Raw genomic sequence first — 22,663 nt, 5'->3', positions numbered from 1 at the left:
CCCCGACTAGACCCTCCCTGACCCTGGGCCTGGGCGCGCCTCCCCTGGGGCCTGGGGGGGGTGACTGTTCCGGTCCCTGCTTAGGAAAATGGAGGCAAAGAAATTGTTAAATAGGTTAGTTTTGTCGTCTGGTGTGACGACCAAATTTCCTCCTGTACATCCACGTGGTTCCAGGTCTCAGCAAAGCCGCGGGGGCCGCACAGATTCCCAGATTGGGAACCAAGAGGGGACCAAGCTCTCAGGGCCATCCCTGCCATGCTCTTGGGAGCCCTACTCTCAATCATCAGAGATGATTAGAAGAGCCTGGCTTGCATAGTCCTGCCGGAAACAGGCTACGATAGCTGTCCGGAAACACGCTGGGGTGCACACCAGGGAGGGAGATGAAGGAGTGGGTACAAACTGGCCACAGATAAATTTAGGCTGGAAAACAAAAGACGATTTCTAACCATCTGAGCAGCAAGGTCCCAGAGCAGCTTTCCCTTGGAGGAGCAGGGGCCAACCACCTAATTAGACTGAAAATGGCACTCAATCAGCTCACGAAAGGGATGCTGCGAAGTCGTTGCCTGTGCCAGCAGAGCGCCGAACGTGGCGACACAGGGCCCCTTCCAGCACCCGCGTTTCTAAACGTCAACTCCAGTGAACCTGGGTAAGAGCATCGCTCTGATCAGGGCGAGCAGGCCAAATGTGAAGACTGCTGCCAGCGGTAGCCGAATACCTAGGGGTCCACGTCTCGATGGTCTGAAGAGCGCGCGTTTGTGATAAGGGGCTAGTGGGCTACAAGGGAAGGAGGTGCACTCTCCCGTCTTCTCCGAGAAAGGGGCACAATGTGGGCTAAGCACCTTGTCCGAGGAAGAGCTGCAACCGTTCAATGCTTCTGTCTGATTTTCCCACCTGGAGGATATTATGTTCAGCCGCCCCTTGCATTCAGGATGACCCCGAACCACTTCGCAGCACACGTAACGGAATCCCTTTGCTCAGCCCAGAAAAGCTGCCACCTCTGGGGCGGAGGGAGCTCGCTTTTAAACAACGCTCGGCGATGACGGTGTGAAGTCCCGCTCTTGGCACGTGCTGCCCCTCGCGGCGCTCTGCGTGCTGGCATACCAAACGCAATGTTGCCCTCGTGATTATTTCATCCTCCAGCGGCTCGTCGAATAGAAGACCTTCCCTTGCTTCTCCTTCAGGTCAGGCAGACCCAGATGCAGGGGCGTTGTAGGAGCTGGGTGGTTTTACCTCCATTGCTTGGGGTGGGTGGCTTAAGTGACCATGGCACCTCTAAATATATTAATGCTTCAGGGCAACCGATTCATTACGACAGTAGCTCTATATGCAAGTCCAGGATGGAAAGCAGAGGCCTGAACCATTTCCAGCTGAAAGTACAGAATAAACCCTCAAGTAGTGCATATCAGATGAAGTATTTGGAGAAAACGCTGCAATACCATTCCTTCCCCTGCCAGCTCCAAAAGCCATCAGCTTTTGGGGAGTTTTGATGTAAACCCCCCCCACTTTTTTTTCTTCCTCCTGAGCCAAACGAACCCCCCAGTTCCATACACAAGTTCATAACCAGATCCCATGAGACCCATGGGTAAAGAGAGCGCCGTACCATGCAGTTCTTCTGGAGGCGATAAAACTGATTAGTATTTGTGTCTGGAGCACAGTAACACTAATGAAGCCAGCATAGGACCCTGGTGCCGCATTTTTCTGTCTGCAGCTCCTGAACCAGTTTCCGTATCTCAGTGCTACCAGATGCATAACGCAGGGCAGCTGCGAACGGGGGAGCCTGGTGGACCCCCGGAATACGCCCTCATTTCCGCAGGTTTCCACTCGCTGCGTTCATGCTCTGAAATAATTTCTGAGAAACAGGGAAGGCCAGTTCCTCAGTGGGCCGCTAACTCAGCATCGCCCCACCGAACTGCAACCTGTTTAACCGGCTAAAGGGCTAATCCGCAGGATCCAAGTTCCAGGGAGGTGATGACGCAGGCCTGCCGAGCGGCTGAGGGTTTTCTCTTCCAACTGTGTCTTGAAGCAAAAAATAAAACCACGCCAACAAAGACTTGCTCATCTCATCACACTGGCTGTCAGGAACGTGGCTCAAGGTAGGACCCCCCAGGCCTGGCAAGGAGGCAAGGCAGATTGGTCCTTAGTGACTGGCCTCCTTCCAGGGTTGTTGTGAAAATAAATGCATGGAGGATTTGGAGGTGCTCAGATGCTTTGGGGAATGCGTCTTGACCTTAAGGCAGGCATGGTTCTTTGGGGAAAGCTGATAGCTTTTATTAGACCAACTCCAACAGTTGGAAAAAATCTTTGCTGCTTTGCAACACACTCTTCTTTGCGAAGAAGAATTTGTCCGGCTCCTGGAGTTGGTCTAATAAAAGACATCGGCTTTCCCCAAAGAACCTTGTCTGCCTATGTCCTAAGACCAACCTGGCTATAACCTAGACCCCTGTCAAGATCTTAAGAAAATTCTTTATTCTTTCTACTGGTTTACCGAGTTTTAAAACAGAGAGCAGGGGATTGCCCGTGGTAGCAGTTAAACAAAGTTGATTGCGGCAAACTGTTACCTACAGCATCCTAGGCAGAGCTAGTCGGACAGGAAGCTGGGCATTTTCAGCCTGGCACCTTCAAAAGTTCAAGCCCTAGCTCCAAAATTAGCCTGATTTATTCCCACAGGATACCATCAAGGTATCATGCTTCAGGGCACAGCCCAACCCCCAGCTAATGGGAGATGAGGAAGCAGTTGTCCCTCGGGGCAGGCTCCCCTAGAAGTACCTGCAGCGGGGATCTTTAGCCTCATTTATAATCGTCTGGAGTGAAATTACTTCTGCAGTGCCAGTGAAAGGAGAAGCGTGCCCTCTGCTTCCCTTGTCTGATTTCCACATGTTTTCCCTTGGTGCAAGAGAAATTTCACTGGACAAGGGGAAAGCCCAGAAAAAATGTGCAACTTGCCCAGAAGACTAGATTCAAGTCGATAAGGGGACAGGAAATCAATGTTATTATTTTTCTAATGAATTTAAGGGTCGGAGAACTCCAGTAAGGAGAACTCTAGGTCAAATAATGCTACACCAGCTGTGATGAAGAGCATCAGATGCTTGAAAGACCCAAAGCATTACTACCGGACTGGGCGAAGGACAGAAGTGGAGAGATTCAAGTGGCTGGACGGATCGCAGATTCCTGATGACAATCTCCCTGGAAAATACAAGATGAAACCTGGATGATGCCCATCAAAATGAAGGAGAAAAGGTGCAAGCTGGAAAGGCACAAGTTGGGCTGTCAAAAGTTTGCGATTCCATTTTTTTTTGGTTCTGGCACAGGCCACCCACGTACCCTTGGTCAAGTCACCCAATCTCACTACGTATCTGTGAACCGGAGGGAATCAGACTAGTCCCGCTCCTTTCAGAAGGGTATGAGGACAAGACCACTGGTTCAGAGAGGCTTTGGTGAGGGGGTGAGGAGGCCACGTAAGCAGACAGATACAATTCTTGGCTTTCATCGGAAAATAAGGATCCCACAACTGAAAGGAATGGGTAATTTTGCATCCACGTGAAATCGGAGTACTTTGTTTTAAACACATTCTTGCACGTGCGGGTCACAGTTTCGCTCGTGATCCCCACGGGGTAGGGCTGCTACACACTGTGTGTGTGAAGAGCATCTTGTCAAATGGGGCCTTAATTGGGTTTCAGTATCACAACAGTATTAAATAAGTATTCTATACATTTTTCCTCTGATCAAGTCCAACAGGGGTTGCAGGAGCTCTGGGCACCAGGGAGAAAGGCTGGAGAACTAGTCCTAGATTAAGAAAATCCATGTCTGACTTCCCGCTTTTACTTCCACTTGCTTGTGTGACCTCTCTTCCTAATGAGTTACTAATGTGCCTGACTCTCATTCGTTTCAGTGAGAGTTTGGTGCTTATATACATTTTTGAGGCGCTCAGATGCTTTGGGGAACGTGTCTTGACTTTAAGGCAGGCATGGTTCTTTGGGGAAAGCTGATAGCTTTTATTAGACCAACTCCGATAGTTGGACAAATTCTTCTTCGCTGCTTTGCAGCAAATTCTTCTTTGCAAAGATATGGGCCTCAGTTCCTCATCTGTAAAATGGGCACAGTTACAGTTGCCTTCCACGCAGGGGCATTGTGAGGTAAAGTACATTCATGATTATGGCCTTGCATGGAAGGAGCTCTCCATAAACATCTGTAAAGCTTCTGCATAATCTTTTTGAAAACTGCCCTTCACCATCACGCCGGCAAAAAACATGACAACAGCTAAGCTGCTGGTGTGCAGAGATCACTGTCTGTCCCACTGACTAATGGTGCTCCCTGGGACTCCTCAACCTCCTGCCTGTATCTGTCTCTTGTCCTAGCATGCAACCTCTTTAGGGCAGGAATTGCCTCTTGATTCGGTGTTTGTACAGCACCTAGCACAGTGAGGTCCCAATCCACGACTACGGCTCCTCAGCACCTGGGTTGCATTTAGCCCCACAGATCGATCAACCACCCCTGAAAGGCTGTAAGGGAGCACAGGACCAGCCGCTGAAGACATGCAGGGCATTTTGCAAGGCGATGCTGCAACTCGCTTTCAAACCTTCCTGCTTTCACAGGCACAGCCATGGCAGACAGAGCTGAAGGCGTTTTGATCTCTTTCCCAATGAGTCTCACCCTGCTGCTTCTGCCTAACCCCCTCGCAGCGCCAGGCAAGCCGAAGGCAGAGATTGTGGCTTAAAGGATCGCGGTTAGTATCCAAAAAAATCTCAAGCCCAGCCTCATTATTGAAGGAGGCAGACAAGCCCGTGGCTTCGGGCCAGCCTGACTTCACAGCACATACTCGCAGCCTTCACGATAATTCCTACAGAAAGGACCCCGAGACCAGAAATAGCAGAGTTCGGACAACTTTCCCAGTGCATATTGTTAACCGTAGCTCTGAATTCATTAAACCTCAAAAACCTGAGGATCCTTTTCAGAGCCTGGCAACTGCAGCTTTCTGCCTGGGTTTGATCATGGGACCGCTGGTCGTCCCTGCTCGAGTCAGGTCCCAGGTTCAGCATTTCAGGTCAAGCAGTTGACAGCTCTCCTCATTGCTGGGAACAGCTCTTTTTCGTGGCTTTAACGTTGTGTCTAACCCAATCAGGTTTCTCTCAGCACCCGTTCGGCAGTAAGGCCTACCAGGCAGTCTAGAAATATGGTGCCGGGACCCCCAGGCTGAAATCCCAGCTCTGCATGCGACTTATTCTGGGTCTTGGGCAAGTCACATAACCGCTCCAGGCCCGAGTCACCCATGCAAGGGAGGGGATGTGTGTCCTGGGGGAGGGCAGGGATTTGAACCGTCTTCATCGAGCTTAAGCGGACCTGATCCAAAACCCACCGAAGTCAAAACACGCTCCTCCAGATGGCAGTGAGATTTGGATCGGTCCCCTGGAAATCAACTGGGGGAAGCAGCTGGCATTGAGTTGGTGTGTTGGCCTCATGCTTCGCCAGCCAGCTCCATGCACTTCTTGGGCTGCTTCTAGGCCCGGGAGGATGCAGGTCCCTCGTGCCACTCTGTTCCTCCATCCCTAAGGCCTTATTGCCATGGGGAAGGTGCCACAGCCAGCACGAAGCAAAACACCCTAATCCTATCTCCTAGATGGAAGCGAATACGTGTTTACAGGGGTTCACTGTACATTGCTACTCAGAGCAAAGTTTGCTCTGGTTTCTCATGCAAACCCTTGAGTCTGCTATGGCTGGGTCTCTTCTTTTACACCAAAGCAGATATTGCCTGCAAAAGCTGTAGGTACCCCTGAAACAGAAAGACAAGGTTTTTGGGGCGAATCTGATATCTTTTATTAGACCAGCTTAAATAGCTGGGGGAAAAAAAATGTCCAACTATTTAAGCTGGTCTAATAAACGATATCAGATTCGCCCAAAGAACCGTGTCTGCCTGTGTCCTTAGACCAACACGGCTACAACCTACACCCCTGCAACAGAAACACCTTGAAGAGAGCCATTACCTCCGCTTTCGGTTTCCTATACCTACGGGACGGTCAAGGCCAAGCACGGGCTGGGGAAGAGTGTCTGGACAGTAGGAGCCGGATCCTCTGCAGGCTCTGCAACCAGGAGGGTTTGTGAAGTCGCCGGGGTTATTCAGAGCTGCTTGCAGCTGGCTTTGATTTACGGGGCGCTGCTTCTCGGATCAGCAGCGTGGGATGGGCTTCCAGCCGAGTGGAGAAGCGGTGCCCTTTGAAAGGAGAGGCAGAGCAAACAGCAGAGCAGTTCGCCTTTTGCTCACTGTGAACTGAGTGGCTTGCAGCCACCCAGATATTGCACCCACCTGCGGCATAAACATCTCCTCTGTTCCCCAGAGCATCTGAGCTCCTCAAAGTCCTTCATGCACTTATTTTCACAACCCTGGAAGGAGGCCAGTCATTAAGGACCCATCTGCCTTGCCTCCTTGCCAGGCTTGGGGGTCGTACCTTGAACCACCCCCATTGCACACACACAGCTCCTCAAAAGAGGCAAGGTAGGGCACGCGCTTGGTGCCTTTGTGTGCTCTCTACCTGGTCGTAGGAGGCTACTTCACTTCCTCTGGGGGACTTGGCATCATTCGAGTTAACTCAGATTATTACTGCCCCGCTGAATTTAATGATAGCTCTGCTGAAGCACTGGCAACCCTTGTGTGGCCGCAGCGCCTACACCTAGCGGCTTTTTTTTCCATGGAGGAGACTACAGGCCAGTGCTTCAGGCCTTCAAGTCCATGAGTGACTTCCCAACACCAATGGTCAAATGCCCATTGACAGGACTGGGGCTGAGCTTTCATCCTGTGGCCCCACAGGGTTTGACCAAAGCAGTCTGCATTGACACTTGAGGGGCAGAGCCAGGGAGAGGTGGGAAGGCACGTCTGGCGTCTCCACCGTGGTGGCTGAGCTCTTTGCAGCAAAAGAATCGCTCCGTTATTTTTCTGTCGTCAAGAAATGAGCGGAGGCCAAGAGCTGGCGTTTTCCGAGGGGCACCTCAAGTCTAACGAGGGGGCCCTTCAGCCTAACGAGGTTGAGAATCAGAGAGTTGATTTTCAAGGGCATTAGGAGTGCGGCCCAAACATCCCTTTCAAAACCTCCCTCTACAATGTGATAAAAATGGACAGGACTTTTCTCACGGTCGGAAAAATAGCGTTTCCATCCCCTAACGCCACAGCTGTGAAATGCAGCACGTGGAGGACATCGTGGGCATAACACATGACCTCTCTCTTGCTGGTTGGCAGCGCGATTTTACCACGACAGCCGATAGTTTCCTGGCTTTGTACCAAATGCATTAGTGTTGCGCCCTCTCAACAAAAAAAGGCATCCGCTGCGACTAGGTAGAGAGCCATATCTGCCAGCCGCTCCAATAAATCCACTGGACTAATCGTGCCAATAAAGTATGGGACAGTAAGACATGCATAGCAATTTTTACACAGCAAGGAAACAGGCTTGTTTGTGGTCACAGTCTGCGAAAGCGGGTTAGCAGCTCTGTATGCCAATGACAGGTCTCTGGCAAGTCATTTGATGCTCTTACTTTGCCTCAGTTTCCTTGCCTGCCACGTGAATGCAAGAATGCCATATGGGACAATGGACAGGGTTGTGGGCCTTTCCTTTATCCCAAATACTTTGACTCATAGCCCCTCTGAAGCCTAGGAAACACTCCTTCATCCCACACAAAACAGACCTAGTTTTTGGGGCAAGAACATCTGAATTATATTGCTGTGATGACAATAGTGGAGCTTCTCCAGTCTTGGCTCCCAATGGCTTTCTAAGACACTTAAATGATACCGTAGTTCTGTGCCCGCTGGGAACTTAATGGTCCTGCAGCCCCAATCGCGAGCCGAAATCCATCGACCTCCGTGAAGGGCATTGAGACCTTTGCAAGGAAGGTGCTAAATAAGTACAGTTTAAAATATAATCTGAAAATGTAACGTTTCTCAAGGCGTTTTTATATAGCCAGCCAACAACAATAATTATAATAATAATTAAGCAGCTGGGATGCTGAACAACAATCATAAAGCAATATCTCATTAACTTAAAAACACCCCAGCTTCAACAAAATTACAAACAGATGGGTAAACAAAACCAGTGAAAAACCCCTAGCAGCAGTGGCTGTCGTCAGAGCGGAAGAAACAACTCTGAAAAATAAGTTGTCATTTTTTTTTTCCAAGTGCAGAGTTTGAAATGAAATTATTTTGGGGGGAAGGGGGTCTTGATTTCACACCAAGAAGTCCTACATGCTGGACAATGCTCTTGCAAAACCGCCTCGCAAGGAAAAGCGAGGTGGATGTCTTGAATGGAACAAGAGACAACGCCATTCAGCCGCCCGTATAGCATGAAAACGAATCTAACCTGAGTCCACACCAAATGGCAGGCTGGCTAAAGCAGGCCGAATGTGATCGGGATAGCTCTACCCCACGAGCACCTGCCCGACTGCAATCTGAATGAGCTGGTGGTGGATCCAGCAAAAATCCAGCACAAATAGGAACTGCAATAATGAGGTCACCAAAGCATGCATGCCATGCCAGCCCATCACTAGATCAGCTACCCAAACTTCCTAGCTGAGCGCCATACTTCCAAACAACACCTACAATGTTGCTTCCTCTGGTGATCAGAAACACCACCCCGATTTTTAAGTTGATTTAAGGTGTCTGCTCAGTCTGAGGAGATTTGAGGAAAGAGACAAATGGTGTGGATGATCCTTGCTCAACGACATTGTTTCTGTCTTTCCAGGGTGCAAGACAAGGAAATGCAGATGCACCCAACTACCAGTATTATCTGGGCATGACACCCGAGTATCATCAGCACATGGATAGCACTCTGTCCCATGCCCTTCACAAGGCTCTCCAAGCCACGGGATCTCATTTGGTGCTTCTGGTTTAATGCTTGCAAAGTGGTCTGCAATATGAGCTAATTAATTCACCCAACACGTGCAAGATTGCCTCGCTGATATTGTAACCTTACAGATGTGCTAAAACAAGGAGGCCCTGCCTTCCACTGCCTTTGAACCTCATGGGATGATTTACTCATAGGCAAAGTGATTGCAAAGCACCACCCAATGAGACATTAAGGAGAATATTTTGCCCATTTTGCACTCGCAGCTGTAAGTGAGGGCAGAAGATGCCAGGTGGGGAGAGCGCAGCTTGATTTTTCAGCTCCAGAAATGACAATTAGCCCTACCTGCTCCGATTCAGTGAAGAACATAGGCACGCACTGGACTTTCAGCACTTGAATGGTCCCAATGAAGCAAAGACAAGGTTTTGCCATCTTTGCTTTGGTGGGTTTTTCAACTGGGTTTTCTCATCGCCCCCTAAGAAGCACCACCTCTTCTCCCCAAGAAAGGAGACTGTGGCACCAGGAGAAGATGCTGTCCAACCCCAGGGAGTCCTGGCCTCTAGAGGAGAATAGGGGCAGAAGACACCCAAACCAAATCTCCCATGATGCTATGCAGTAGTACGTCTAAAGAAAAATACAGTGGGGTTTGGGCAATATTTTGCTGTGTTTACATTTCTACTAAAAGGAAAAAAAACATCCAGTACTTCAGCCAGCTCTAATCCTGACCCTATTATTTGCAATGTAGGGATGAGATTCGATATATCTGTCATAATGATTTTCCAACACTGAAAATACCCGTAGGCACTCATCTGAGTGCCAGAGACGTCAACTAAAAAAAACCAAACCCAGCCATTCCCCTGAAGGCAACTGCATTTGGAGCAGGCTTGTAACAAATGTATAATTAGTATGTTATATGCATCTAAAAATTCTGGGCTCCTTTGACTTTGATACAGCTACAACAGTTCACCCCCGCCGTGGGTCGAGCCCCAAACACACCCCCCTTTCTGATAATAAAAATCAAGAACGTCAGCATTTTTTCCTCTGCTGCTTCTCTCTCGTCATCACATGTAGGATACAACTTGGCTCATTTAACTTAAATACCAGGGCTCAGGTTGTGCGGATGGCAAGCATCTAATACATGGCAGAGTCATAACGGTGATAAGAAGCTTTGGTGACAAGCTATGTTCAGCTGCACACGAGAGCTGTGCTGAAACAACATTACCAAGGCTGCAAAGACAAGTGCTCAAAAGGCAGGAAATGTCAGAAATGCATCTTTAATTTTACTCACTTATACTAATGCACTACATGCACACAATCTATTACCTCAACAAGACTCCTGCCACAGTCTGTGCACAAAATGTCCTGAATGGATGCTACGCTATTCGCGAGTAGCTATTCAGTGGCTATTTTTTCTCCCTGTGGTTCAATGTGTAGCCCCCAGGCCTTATTTAGCATACACCATTCCTACCCTTTTCTCAAGACAGAACTATTGATCTGCGCCTGGGTTTTCCTATGGTGCTCAGCACGGGAGTAGCTGAGTGCTTCACACGCATTAATCAGTTTATTTCCACAGTGCCCCTGGGAAGTAAGGCTATGTTAAGATATTCTGTCCAGGTGGGGAACTGAGATTCAGAGTAATTAAAATCAAAAGTATCCCTTCATTTTGCGTGAGATGTCTGGGACCCAGTTTTCAGAGTGCCTATCATTACGAGGAACTCATCTGTTCATAGCCCAGCCCCCGGCAGCTGGGATTCCTCAAACTTTCGCACTTCAAGTGCCAGGGTTTCAAGCCAGCTGCCCAGATAAATGAAACACCCAGGGCAGAATCCTATTTTATTTTACACACCTAACAGCCCGCGTCTACATGTGTGGCAGACTTACTGTCCAGCCATTTAGTACTTGCCTAAGCAAATGGTTCCCCCCCCATGATGTTACTGTGCAGTAGCAATGAGTGTCTCGTGTAGACGCCCCCACTGCAAATTGTATTGAGCCTGTTCTGGGCACATAGTCAACCCAGTCTCTTCCCCTTCACACAGCTTATCCCTGTCTTTTTGTCCAGCCAGTCTCATTTTGGCTCCTTGTCCATCCTGCCTAGCCACCTCCTTCATAGTGCCCAGCTGCGCCCTGCTCATGTTTCTAACTCCCAACTAGTTCCTAGTCCCAGTCTCCCACCTTCGGCTCCTTCTCCGATTTCATTTTGTCCACACCAGGTCTTTGTCCCCATTCTCTTGGCCTTGCCAGTCCCAGTTGGCCCCCCTACCCTGGCACCACATCAGATCTGTTTCTTACCATCATGTGTGTCCCACTGGGTCCCAGTCCAAGTCTTCTCACCTAACCAGTCCCCATCTTCCTTCTTACCCCACAAAACAACTCTTTCCTGACCCCTCCATCTTTGAACCATGCAGCTTCCTCCTTCCTACTTCATAGGCTAAGAGAGCTTGTCCTATGCTCAACACTGGGCCCAGTTTGGAGAGCATCTTCCAAGGCTTTAGCTGTTAAACTAAGAGGACCACACCGAGCACGTGTGAACGGTCATGTTTCATAGATTTCATAGACATTAGGGCTGGAAGGGACCTTGGAAGATCATCGAGTCCAGCCCCCCGCCCAAAGGGCAGGAAGTCAGCTGGGGTCATAGGCTCCCAGCAAGATAAGCATCCAATTTGCTCTTGAAGGTGTTCAATGTAGGTGCTTGAACCACCTCCGATGATGGCAGGCTGTTCCAGACCTTGGGGGCTTGGACAGTAAAGAAATTCTTCCTTATGTCCAGCCTGAAATGGTCTCGCAGTAGTTTATAACCGTTTGACCTAGGCATCCCTTGGGGCGCTCTGGTGAACAGACGTTCCCCCAGATCCTGGCGGTCACCCCTGAAAAACTTATAGGTGGCCATCAGGTCACCCCTGAGCCTGCGCTTTTCCAGGCTAAAGAGCCCCATGGCTCTCAGCCTGTCCTCGTAAGGTCTGTTTTCCTGACCTCTGATCATGCGTGTGGCTTTCCTCCGGACTCTCTCAAGTTTCTCCACATCCTTTTGAATTGTGGAGCCCAAAACTGGACGCAGGACTCCAGCTGCGGCCTCACCAAGGCCGAGTACAGGGGGAGAATGACGTCCCGGGATTTGCTTGAGATTCATCTATGGATGCAAGCCAGCGTTTTGGTCACTTTAGTAGCCGCAGCATCGTATTGCAGGTTTACATTCATCTTGTGGTCAATGATGACCATGGCTTGGAACCTGGCTAAATTTAAGGAGATTTTTACAGCAACGGCAAATCTCACTTCCCCGACCTGAAGGCCGCTCCGTGCAAAATTCCAAATCTCTGCTCCAACAGCCAGGCTTGCTAGTGTTTTCCATAGAAAAGGTGGCCAGAATTTTGTAACGTGGACAAAAACATCTTTTCCTCTAGTCTAGCCTAATTCTCAGAAGTACCCGAGGCATTTTTGCTTAGATGTGTCCCTCCCAGTCCCTGCCTCCCCCAAAAAACCCCAACACCCCTGCTCCAAAACACTTTTTGATAGGCACCTGGCATTGGAAATTTCAGTTCAAGTAGGTAAGGTTGGTATATACAACAAATAAAAAAGGGGTCTTATTTGGGCAGACTAAATAAATAGTGATGCCAGCTCCACCCTCTAGAACAGGGCTCGATAACCATCTGAAATAAAAGTCTCAATTCATCAAACCGGATATAATTTGAGGTTGTTTTTCATAGCAGATTAATCCGTTTCCTTAAATGCATCGAGCGTACACAGTGTAAGGTATTCACTATCTTGGGCAACTATGTAATTAAAGTTTTTTAGGCAGCACTGCTTTGCAGATAGGATGCCTTTAGAACATTGCTTGCTGTAATGACACACGGGTTAGTAGCTTTAGGTAATTGTATTTGTTCTGGCAGGATCAATTAGAAACAAGCTGGTAATAGAAGATTAAGGAGATGTGCTACAAGAGCATTCAAAGCTGCAGCCCCACCCACTTGTGGCTGCATATCAAGCGCCAATTATGTCTCATTAACAAGGTTATCAGATTTAATCAGCAAATATTTACCCATATTTGAATTAACGAAGATGAACAGGCTATTTAAGTAGTCCGGGCCATAACTGCGGGACAGGCATAACAAGGCTATGGGACCTTATTACTTAAACAAAACATTTCATATTTATACTATGCACTTCAGTCTGAATTAATCAAGAACATCCCCCTTAGAAGAAATGAACTATATCTGGGGTGAAATATCAGGACCAAAGAGGTCACGCTCTGGCTCTCAACAGAAACGAGAAAGCAAGAAACAGCTCTTAAATAATATCAGACTAACTACCCTGGGCAATTTTTTTTTGGTGGCTGGAAATTGGAGCTCTTCCATTCTCGAGATATCAGCAGAGAGTTTAGCCCAATAATAACAGCAACTGCCGTGGTTTTCCAAGCACGGCATGAACACGAACTAATGCATCCTCAAAGCACCCTCAAAGTTGCTGAAGACCACGGAGGGAGTCTGCGTCAGAACCAGACCAAGCGTGTCCGGCTGCCGGTCCTGTGCTCAGATCATTAGGCAACGAGTCTGATTTGGGCTCCCTGGTGCCTGCAACGCAGCTGATTCTCAGGTCCAGCCGCCTGTCTTTCATTCTCTGATTGGGAACCAGATAGATTTTGATGCTTGGTATTACTAACTCTTCTGAAACAAAGACATGACTTATCAAAAAGCATTACATAGCTGTGCAGACAGCAGCACAGTCATGAATTCAATTGCTGTAACTCCCAATAACTCTATCCACTGTAAAATCCTTACCTTTATCTATTAACCACCCCCCCCAAAACCCCCCCCAAAACTTTACTATTTTGAATCCAGCGTGGAATCCACAATATACTTAGAATCAATTTATTTAACATGATCCAATTTCACTTGGTTTCACGTGGGACTTCTGACTTCTATTTCCAGCTCTGTTGTTGCATCCCTGTGTGACTTCAGGCAAACACAACAGATCCGCTTTACAAACCTGGGTGCCTAAATCTCTATCCTGGGCACAGAACATGGAGTCAGATCACAAGAAACCCACTCTCTATAAGGCTGGAAGAGTAAGAGGACAACATCTGGACACAACTCGATCAGTTCATCATTTCTACTCACTGTGCACAATGTGATCAGCTCTTCCAAAGTTTCTGGGACAAGTCTAAATTTGGGGACTTTGTTGCAAGAGTATCTGACAGGAGAGTTTATAAAGAATCGCCCCATCCACCCCGCTCCTTTTGAGCATTCCCACGCCAGGCTGTGTCATGCTGAGAGCTAATTAGTAAGACAGCAAAGCCCTACTTGTGTGACACTGTGCCAAGGCTAATCAACTCTGTCACTCAGCAAAACTAATCACCCTGCCTGCAACACTGCATTAAGGCGGCTTCATCACCCTCCTTCCGTTTCCACTTACAATTACTTCTAGTCCTGAAGGGCTGAGACCGAAGTAGCATCAGGGGCTATATCCCAGCTTTTGGGACCCAAAAGTTATTCACCTTGACTATACCTGAACATATACAACCAAATGACATATATCTGCTCTGTTGCTCTGCCAGGCTTTCTTGGCTTCTACAGTAGAAATCAGGAAAGACTGTAAGGGGCTCTCAAATTACTAGACAGATACCACTCAGGTCCTTTACATCCAATTTTCCTCTTCATTTACTGCAAAAGGAAATGGAAAACAACATTTACAAATGTTATTGAGTCGCTATAATTAAATATACAACCAGCCTTTGGTCTTTTATTTACTTTTGGCCCATTTTTCTGGAAAAAAAAATATCCCAGACTATTCTAAACTAAGCAGGGATATTTAGAGCACTCTTTTCTCCCAAGAGCAGATTCACAGATTTTCATATATTGTTCGGGGCTGGAAGGGACCTTGCAGATCATCAGGTCCAGTCTCCCCGCTCTAGGCAGTAAGCGCCAAGATAGCTGGGCAGAGCAGCAGACACGGAACAAGGTGGACGATTTCCTATGTCAAGGCTTGAAAGCATCACTCAGAGGAATGAGAGTCTTAAAAACAGAGGTTAGTTAAGATATCCAGCTAAGGCCAGCTTCTAAGCTGAAGACTAGGAGAATGCAAGACAACTGAAGGAGAGAAGAGGAAAGCAGATCTGGATTTCAAACACCCAAAAGTGCATGAAGATTTGGTTGTGGGACTGAGAGGTCCATTGGAAATTAGCTTTTGTACCATGAGAAGGTACGTTCAGTTCTATGATTTTAGATGTGGACCTCTTTTAGACCTCACAGAGAGTGAAGCGCTCCTTATTCCTCCCAAAGCCCAGGGGATGGTGGAGCAGTGGCAAACCACCGGAGCAGAGCATTATTGTTGGAAGAGCCCCAAGAAGGTCAAAAGGTTTTGGTGGGGAAACAGGGAGCAGGGAAGGCTCCAATGCCCTGAAGCTGAGCCATACCGTATGAGCCTCCTGATTCTGCAATAAAGAGCTGGAAGACTGATGAGAACAGAGTTTCTCCTGGGATCCTAGGCATTTCCTCTTCCACTCCTAGCCAGAAATGCCATGAGAATCAATGGCTGTTTTCACCATAGGTCAAACTACTCTGGACACAGTTATGGCTAGAAACTAGTATGCAAATAACAGTCTAAATATTACAATCAAGCAACCATCACCCTTGCCCTCCTCAAAGTTTACAACCCAGCATGAATTTCTGAAGTGTGGGGAACTGTACTTTTAAGAGGCTCTATCAAGAACCAAGCTGATGGGCCTGTACTGTGTGAAGAAACCTGAGACCCCCTCTCTCATTTCAAGAATGGAAGGAGATTAAAGGGTACTGAGGAGGACACCTTTCCTGAGAAGTTATGAGATGGGCAACAACCATAGCAGAATGAGACAACCAATCTTCAGGGTATGCAATAACCAGGCCCAATGGACTTTGGCCATCTGACAACAGTTATACCGCTATCTCAGGGAAGACCCACAGGTTATGTCAGGGAAGAACTGAATATTGCCGGCTCTGGGGCTTACATGTGGTTCGAATTCTGGGTCACGTTAATGATCATCGTGAATGGTGAAGGTTATGTTAGGCCAGGGAAGGCAGACTGGGGCATTTACAAGACTTTTGCAACAGCCATTGGAACCAGTTGCACTGTGCAAAGCTCCTGCTATGGCAAAGATGATCAGGCAGAAGTCAGACACTGGAGGAAGCCCGTGCAGCAGACCCTTTGGCTCAGTGTGATTTCTGAATAACACACACAGACTGAGCTAATGGACCCAGGCCAGCTCCTCAAAGGCACTTAGGGAACAACCCACCAGACCCCAGATTTTTGACTAGCCTCTTGTGTCAAGACAGATAGTAATCTGAGCACATGTTTAATCCACTGAGAAACAATTCAGAGAATGAGCAAAACCCTAGGATGGTGTGAGATCATTTAAAATTGGTGGCTCTAGTCCCGGCCCTGATCAATGAGCAGTGCACCAACCCAACTACTGCAAGAGCAGCACCAGGAAGCACACTTAGGCAGAGGCCATGTCTAGGAGCTCTTCGCTGGGACAGTTGTGCCTGTGCCTTTGTTGCTAGAGTTTACTCCAGCCCCGAGTGCAACAAGCTATTTTGGGCAAAGTCCAGTCTTGCCATTGGAAGCTGTCTTCAGAGTAAGGCCTCCTGCTGGCACAGCTGTCAGGCAGAGATGATCCTTCATGCTACCCTAAGTCATCGCTGCTCTGCAGGCACAAGTCTGGTGTGTAGACATGCGCAGGCCCTCACCTCTGAGTCCTGACTTGTCCCATCTCAGCTCCCCGTGGGATATTCATTTATTGCAGCACCAGAAGGTATCCCTGCAGGATCAGCCCACTTGGCCAGCAACAAGAGGACGTGCCTCTGCATCTTCCCTCCACTTCTGCCACCCTGCTCTTGGCATTATTAGAAAATTAAAATGCTAGGAATTTCCTCTCACTGGGGTTGCAGAACAAGACAGCTAGCAACACTTCCTTTTAATGAGGGCAAGTAATGGGAGCCTAATGTGCTATCTACATATAAGGCTGCACCTGAAAAGAAATAAAGTCCATTGGATGAATCTTTAAAGGTATTTAGGAACCTACCAATGCAGGTTGGCACCTAGTCAGACCTTCAACAGTAGCTGCATGTGTTTAACTCCCAGCAGGGACTTAGGTACCTTAAAGAAATCCCAGGCTGTATCTGCCCCTTCTGGGCTCATAATTCCCTTAAAAATATCGCCAAACCCTGGGTTCACTCGAAATAGTTGTGCCAGTGTGAAAGGTGCAAGCATACAATGCAAGCTGCTCGGAGGGTATAAACGGGCCTCGTTCCACCGCTGCGCCCCACAGAGTCCATGTGTTGCCCTCTGCGTATGCAGGCAGATGTCCCATGACTGTCAGTACAAGCTCCACGTGTGTGGAGAGGGAAGAATACATCCTCAGGGGGTATCTTTCCTGATTAGGATTTCATCCCTTGTTAAACAAACAGCTTCTTAAAGAGTCATTAGCCATGCAAACATATTCTTATTAATTGCACCGATGCTCTTGACAATTGTATTGCATGCTTGGGGACATGCATCATAAAATCAGGCAGGAGCGGAGTTACGCAATAGATAGCATTGCACAGAGGTAGTAGGGAGTACATCTGGATTTAAAATGGACTGAATGCACTGTCAGTACATTTGCAGATTAGTCAATGACCCAAAAAATAATCACTAGCAATATTTCTGCTTTTTAAATACAGTTTGTTAGCCATCTCTCTCAAGGTGCTTTGGCTATATTCATTAGCTAACCTTCACAAAACCCACAAAGTAGGCAACTGTTAGCTTTCCTGATGTGCAAACCGATTCACAGAGATCAAACAAGTTGTCCAAACTCACACAAGTACCAAGAACTGAACCCTGATGTTTTACCCAAGTCCTGGATAACTAATGCTAGGCAAAAAATCTGTCTACATACTTTATTCGCTGAAAAATGCCTAGTCAGATCCACCAAACTATTATTAAACTTATACCAGTTAAAAAAAAAAAGAGGAAAAAATAAGGAGACATTTAATTTGGCATTTTCAAATGGAAACATTTTGATTGTTCGCTTTGAATTCTTTTTCTAAGTTCTTTTAAATGGAAGACCTCCCTCCCCCATGACACACGTATTGTTTTTGAACTTGAAAAAAACATTTCAGCAGTTCCAAAATGAGTTTAAATTTTTTTTTAGGTGGAAAAAAATATTGTTTCAGTTTAACCTGAAATGAATTTTGCAATTTGTTTTGGTTTGATTAATACATCAATTACTTGCTTTGTTCATAACCACTGAGGATGCTTGTTCCCAGGGTGGGCCAGGCCTTCTAGTGGGGTGAATTTATGTAGCTACATAGGAATTGCACTGGAATGCCACTGATTTGTATCAGCTGACAAGCCAGGCCTATATGTAGAAAGGTCTTTTCAGAAGCTCGCCCCTACCTAGCTAAGCATTACTGAGCGGTTCTCACATTTGAAATTACAAATTGCAGTTCAGGGATGTCAGAGGCAGCGATTTTTTTAAAACTTAAAAAGTACGACTGGATTTATGCAGGGCTCTTGAGCCATAAACGACACTGGGAAGCACGCAGCCAAGTCCTTTTCATACAGAACCTGGCAAAGGGCATGAAAATGGGGAGAGCAAATGTGATCAGGAAATGTGCTCCAAGGAGAAAAGCCAGATCTTCATCTAGCGTCAATCAGCAGAGCACCAGTGACTTCAACGGGCCTAGCTTGATTTACATCCAGAGCTCGAACTGGCGCAAACTCAGAAAACTAAAAGATTTTCTCCTGAAAAGAAATGTGGTTGGGACCACTACCCAATGATTCCTATTGATGGCAATGCTGCCATCAGAAAGAAAAGCTCCACATCCCCAGCTTCATGAATGCCAGGCAAATGAGTCAGGATAGGGGGTAATAGGGGCATGTCGACCAACTTTGTCTTGACTAGTCAAGAAGATGGTTGGGGTCACGACACCATCAGGAACACAGAGCTGATGACAGCTATCACTTCTGCTACTGGTGTCTCCACTCCTTTTGTATTACCGCAGCACGGGTAGATCGAGCCTCTTTCCAAACTCTTTAGCCTCATAACACTGTGCGGAAGGCAGGTAAATCCCATTGTAGAGTTGCAGAGTAAAGCACTTGCCTAAAGTCACCCTGGGGCAACCATGAGAGTCCTGGCTCCCCTTCTCCTGCTCTGACTAGCACAGGACATGCTCAAGGTGAGAGGTGGGCTCTTTGAAGCGATAACTTTCATTCTTACAGTGCCCTGACTCTTGTCTTATCATGAGAGGCAAACAGAGAAGGGATTTGTACCGGGCTTGAGTGTCTCTGGCAGGGTTAAACCCCCAAACCCAAAGGCTCCTGGTTCTCCACCCCTCCTCTCCCCTGCCCCAAACTCAGACCACCACGAGTCCTTCACGTCGACTTAGATTTGCAAAGTGCTGCTGGCCACGGTGGATCGAAAACTTTAAGAGAGAAAAAAATCATCACAGCCAAACAGCTTCCAGAACTGCTGATCAGACCGAGTCGCGCTGTCCCCGGCCGTGCTGGCTTTCCCTGACGCACTGAGTGCATCTGGCTGCTTCAGCCCCTCTAAGAGGCAATGACAACATTGCTGGGGAAAAAAAAAATCTGACTCCAAATCGATGTGCTGTATCCTAGATCTGACAGGCAGAGCCTCGGATGCCTTGGCACCTCCCTGTAGGGTCAGATGACGACAGGATGGAGGGGGAAAAAAAAGTAGCACGGATAGCGTCAAAAAGATGCATTCTGCCCACTGCCTGACCCTGCGGGCATCCCTGCAACAGTAACAGAGGGCATGAGATGGCTTTGAAATGTCCTGGGCTATAGGATTTCTCTAAAGCGGTTTCCTTTCCTGAGTTGGGCTGTGGTTGGAGAAGGATGGCTCGCAAAAGGGGGGGCGTACATAAGAGACTATGCTGAGCCATGCTGATTTACAACCACTGAGAGTCTGGCCTTTCACAGTACTTCTGTTTGCGGGGGGAGGGGGTCTCAAGCTGCCTTTACTTTGCAGACGGCTTGGGCTGCTCCAAGGGGAAAATCCATCTAAGCAAGGTGCTAAAAGCTGAGTGTGGAGCCGGCAGCTCTGCTCCCAGCAGGACAGACTGCTCCCACTATGCTACAGAAACACTGGCAGCAAGATTTTAACACTCAGAATAAAAGCTGGGAAGATCTGCCAAGGGGATGGGGAGGGGGCAATACGTATCCTACCGCAGCTCTGTCCTGTACAGCATCTCAGAGTGCGCCCGGCATCGGTCCCCCTCTGGGAGGGAGGCAAGGACCGCATGCCTCTTACATACAGACACCCTGAAGCCCAGGGAAGTTAAATAACTCTCCCAATGCATCAGCTCAAACTGCCAGCAGACTGAGTGTTAGGACCCAGGCACGGAGCAGAGGACGGCTGAGCCAGCGGCACCTGAAACCGGGCAGCTTCACGGGGTCTCCAGGGGGTGAAGGCAGAACAGGGATTTCCCTTAGTGAGGAGCAGCACACACACTGGTAGGAGTCAAGGCAGAAAGAGGCTTCCCTGCTCGAGGCTTCCCATACGTATCCCCGATATAACACACAGGTTGCCCAGGCCAGGGGGTTAGCCCCAAAACCCTACTGCCACTTTTACAGCCACACTCAAAAGATGGCCTCTCCACTTGCAAAGGCGATGCCTGCTCCAAAGCCCATCAAAGCCAACAAGAGTCTTTCCATTAACTTCCGTCAGCTTTGGATCGGGCCCTTTTTCCATCTGAGGGTTGTGAGGGGCTGCCCGTGGGGAGCCTGAGCCGCGGGGCACGAGCAACTCAGACGGCCCACAGCAAGGAAACAGCGGAGAGGGGGAGCGAATACCAAAGCCTCACCACTCGCGGTGCAAATGAAGCATCAGGATTCGGTCTCTGCATGTGCCTGCCTGCCTGCTCCTGAACTTCAGCGTGCCTGGCCAAACCCTCCTGCTCTTTCCTGGCAGCTTGGCAAGCCTGTAGCAGCAAGTGGGTGGCATTTTTGTGTTCCTTCTCTACACCACGAAGTCAATTTGTGATGGAAAGTAGTGCCCTCGTGGTGGGCGTAACGGAGAGGCTCCAGAATGGCTGGCAGGAGCCGGCAGCAACTCTGTTTCCACGTACTGTGAAGTTTGGAGCTGGCTGACTTCAGCTCCGGATTGCAGAAGGGCCCGTCCCCCAACCTCGCCGTGCGAGCCTGGAAAGTTGGCCCATGGCGGGCCTCAACAGATAAGGGTGGGAAGGTGGGGGGGGATACTTCTCTCAGGTGGGGATCAGGCACAGCGGGCACAGGACCACGGGGGCTTGTGGGGGGCGGGATTCACTTACCGAAGGGCAGGACGAAAAAGAAAGGGAACCAGCAGAGGATGAACACTCCCACCACAATAGCCAGGGTCTTGGCCGCCTTCTTCTCGCGGGAGAACTTGAGCAGGCGCACCGAGAGCGAGCTCCGGAGGTTGTGCCCCTTGTTCCTGGTGCTGGAGAGGGAATCCTCCAGCACGCTCCGGCAGTGGATCCTCAGCACCACCTCCATGGACTTGCTCCGCTCCTTCTTGACCCCGGCTTCCAGGCTCTTGGTGGTCCGCCGGGCCACCACGTAGATCCTGAAGTACATCACCAGGATGACGGCCAGGGGCAGGTAGAAGGAGAAGAGGGAGGAGAAGAGGGCATAGCCCGGCTCCTCCGTGATGCTGCAGATGCTCTCGTCGGGCGGCGGGGGCTCCTTCCAGCCCAGCAGCGGCCCGATGGAGATGACCATGGAGGAGAGCCACACCACCACCAGGATGACCCCCGCCTTCCTCTCGGTCATGATGGCCGGGTACTTGAGCGAGTACTTGACGCCAATGTAGCGGTCCACCGAGATGATGCAGAGGCTCATGATGGAGGCCGAGCAGCACAGCACGTCCACCGCCGCCCAGACGTTGCAGAAGACGCGCCCGAAGACCCAGAAGCCCAGCACCTCCAGGGTGGCCGAGAAGGGCAGCACCGTGGTGCTGAGCAGCAGGTCGGCGATGGCCAAGTTGACGATGAAGTAGTTGGTCACCGTCTGCAGGTGCCGGTTGCAGGCCACCGACAGGATCACCAGGATGTTGCCCACGATGGCCGAGAGGATGAAGAGCGCCAGGAAGACCCCCAGCCCCACGGCCGGCAGCGCCAGGGCCGGGCTCAGCGAGGTGCCGTTGCCGGCCGCGGCGCCCTCGCCCCCCGGCGCCCAGCTGCGGTTGCCCGGGCCGGGCGCCGTCTGGTTGCCCCCGGGCGCGCTGGCATTAAGCGGGGCGGGGAAAGTCATCGTGGCCGGCGCCGGGCTCCATGGAGGGCAGCGCCCGGCATCCCGCCGCCCGCCGCCCCGGCCGCCCGCCCGCCGCCCCCCCCGCGCCCCGCGCCGCTGCCCAGGTGCTCAAACTTCGCCGGAGCCGCCGGGCGCGGGAGGCGCCGGCGCCGGCCCCGCCCCCGCGCCGCCATTGGCGCGCCCGCTCCGCAAACCCCGCCTCCGCCGCGGGGGGCGGGGCGCGGGCTGCCCCGCGCCCGGGCAGAGCCGGCCCCGCCGGGTCCCCGCGCCGGCCGCCGGGCGGCAGCACCGGGCCGCTGCGGCCGCCCCCGCCGCTGCTGGCGGGCTGCTGCTGCCCCGGGGGTGCGCGGGGGCGTCCCCGGCCCTGCCGCGCGGCTTCCCTCCGGCTCAGCGCCGGCCGCGGGGCGGTGGCAGCGGGTGCCCCGCGCTGGGAACAGCCTCCAGCCCCCGTGGCAGGATGCGGGCGGCTCTCAGCCCTGCCAGCAACGCCCCGCCACCCCCCCAGCACCCCACGGGGCGCCCCACTGCCTCCTGGTACCCCACGGAGATGCCTCACCGTTTCCCAGTGCCCCATGGAG

General features: G+C 50.0%; 1 protein-coding gene across 1 annotated transcript in view; it reads right to left on the bottom strand.

Moving 5' to 3' along the window:
• Positions 1-22,216, bottom strand: part of ADRA1D (adrenoceptor alpha 1D) — a 73,729-nt gene extending 51,513 nt beyond the window's left edge. The window contains exon 1 of the mRNA XM_090035043.1: positions 21,125-22,216. Within this exon, the coding sequence (XP_089891169.1) occupies positions 21,125-22,085 (961 nt within the window). The 5' untranslated portion in view covers positions 22,086-22,216. The remainder of the gene's footprint in view (positions 1-21,124) is intronic.
• Positions 22,217-22,663: the final 447 nt, after the last annotated feature.

The sequence above is a fragment of the Crocodylus siamensis genome, chromosome 2 (assembly GCF_052110815.1).
Source record: "Crocodylus siamensis isolate JL-2025a chromosome 2, ASM5211081v1, whole genome shotgun sequence".
Lineage (NCBI taxonomy): Eukaryota > Metazoa > Chordata > Crocodylia > Crocodylidae > Crocodylus > Crocodylus siamensis.
This window is presented reverse-complemented; position numbering and strand designations above follow the sequence as displayed.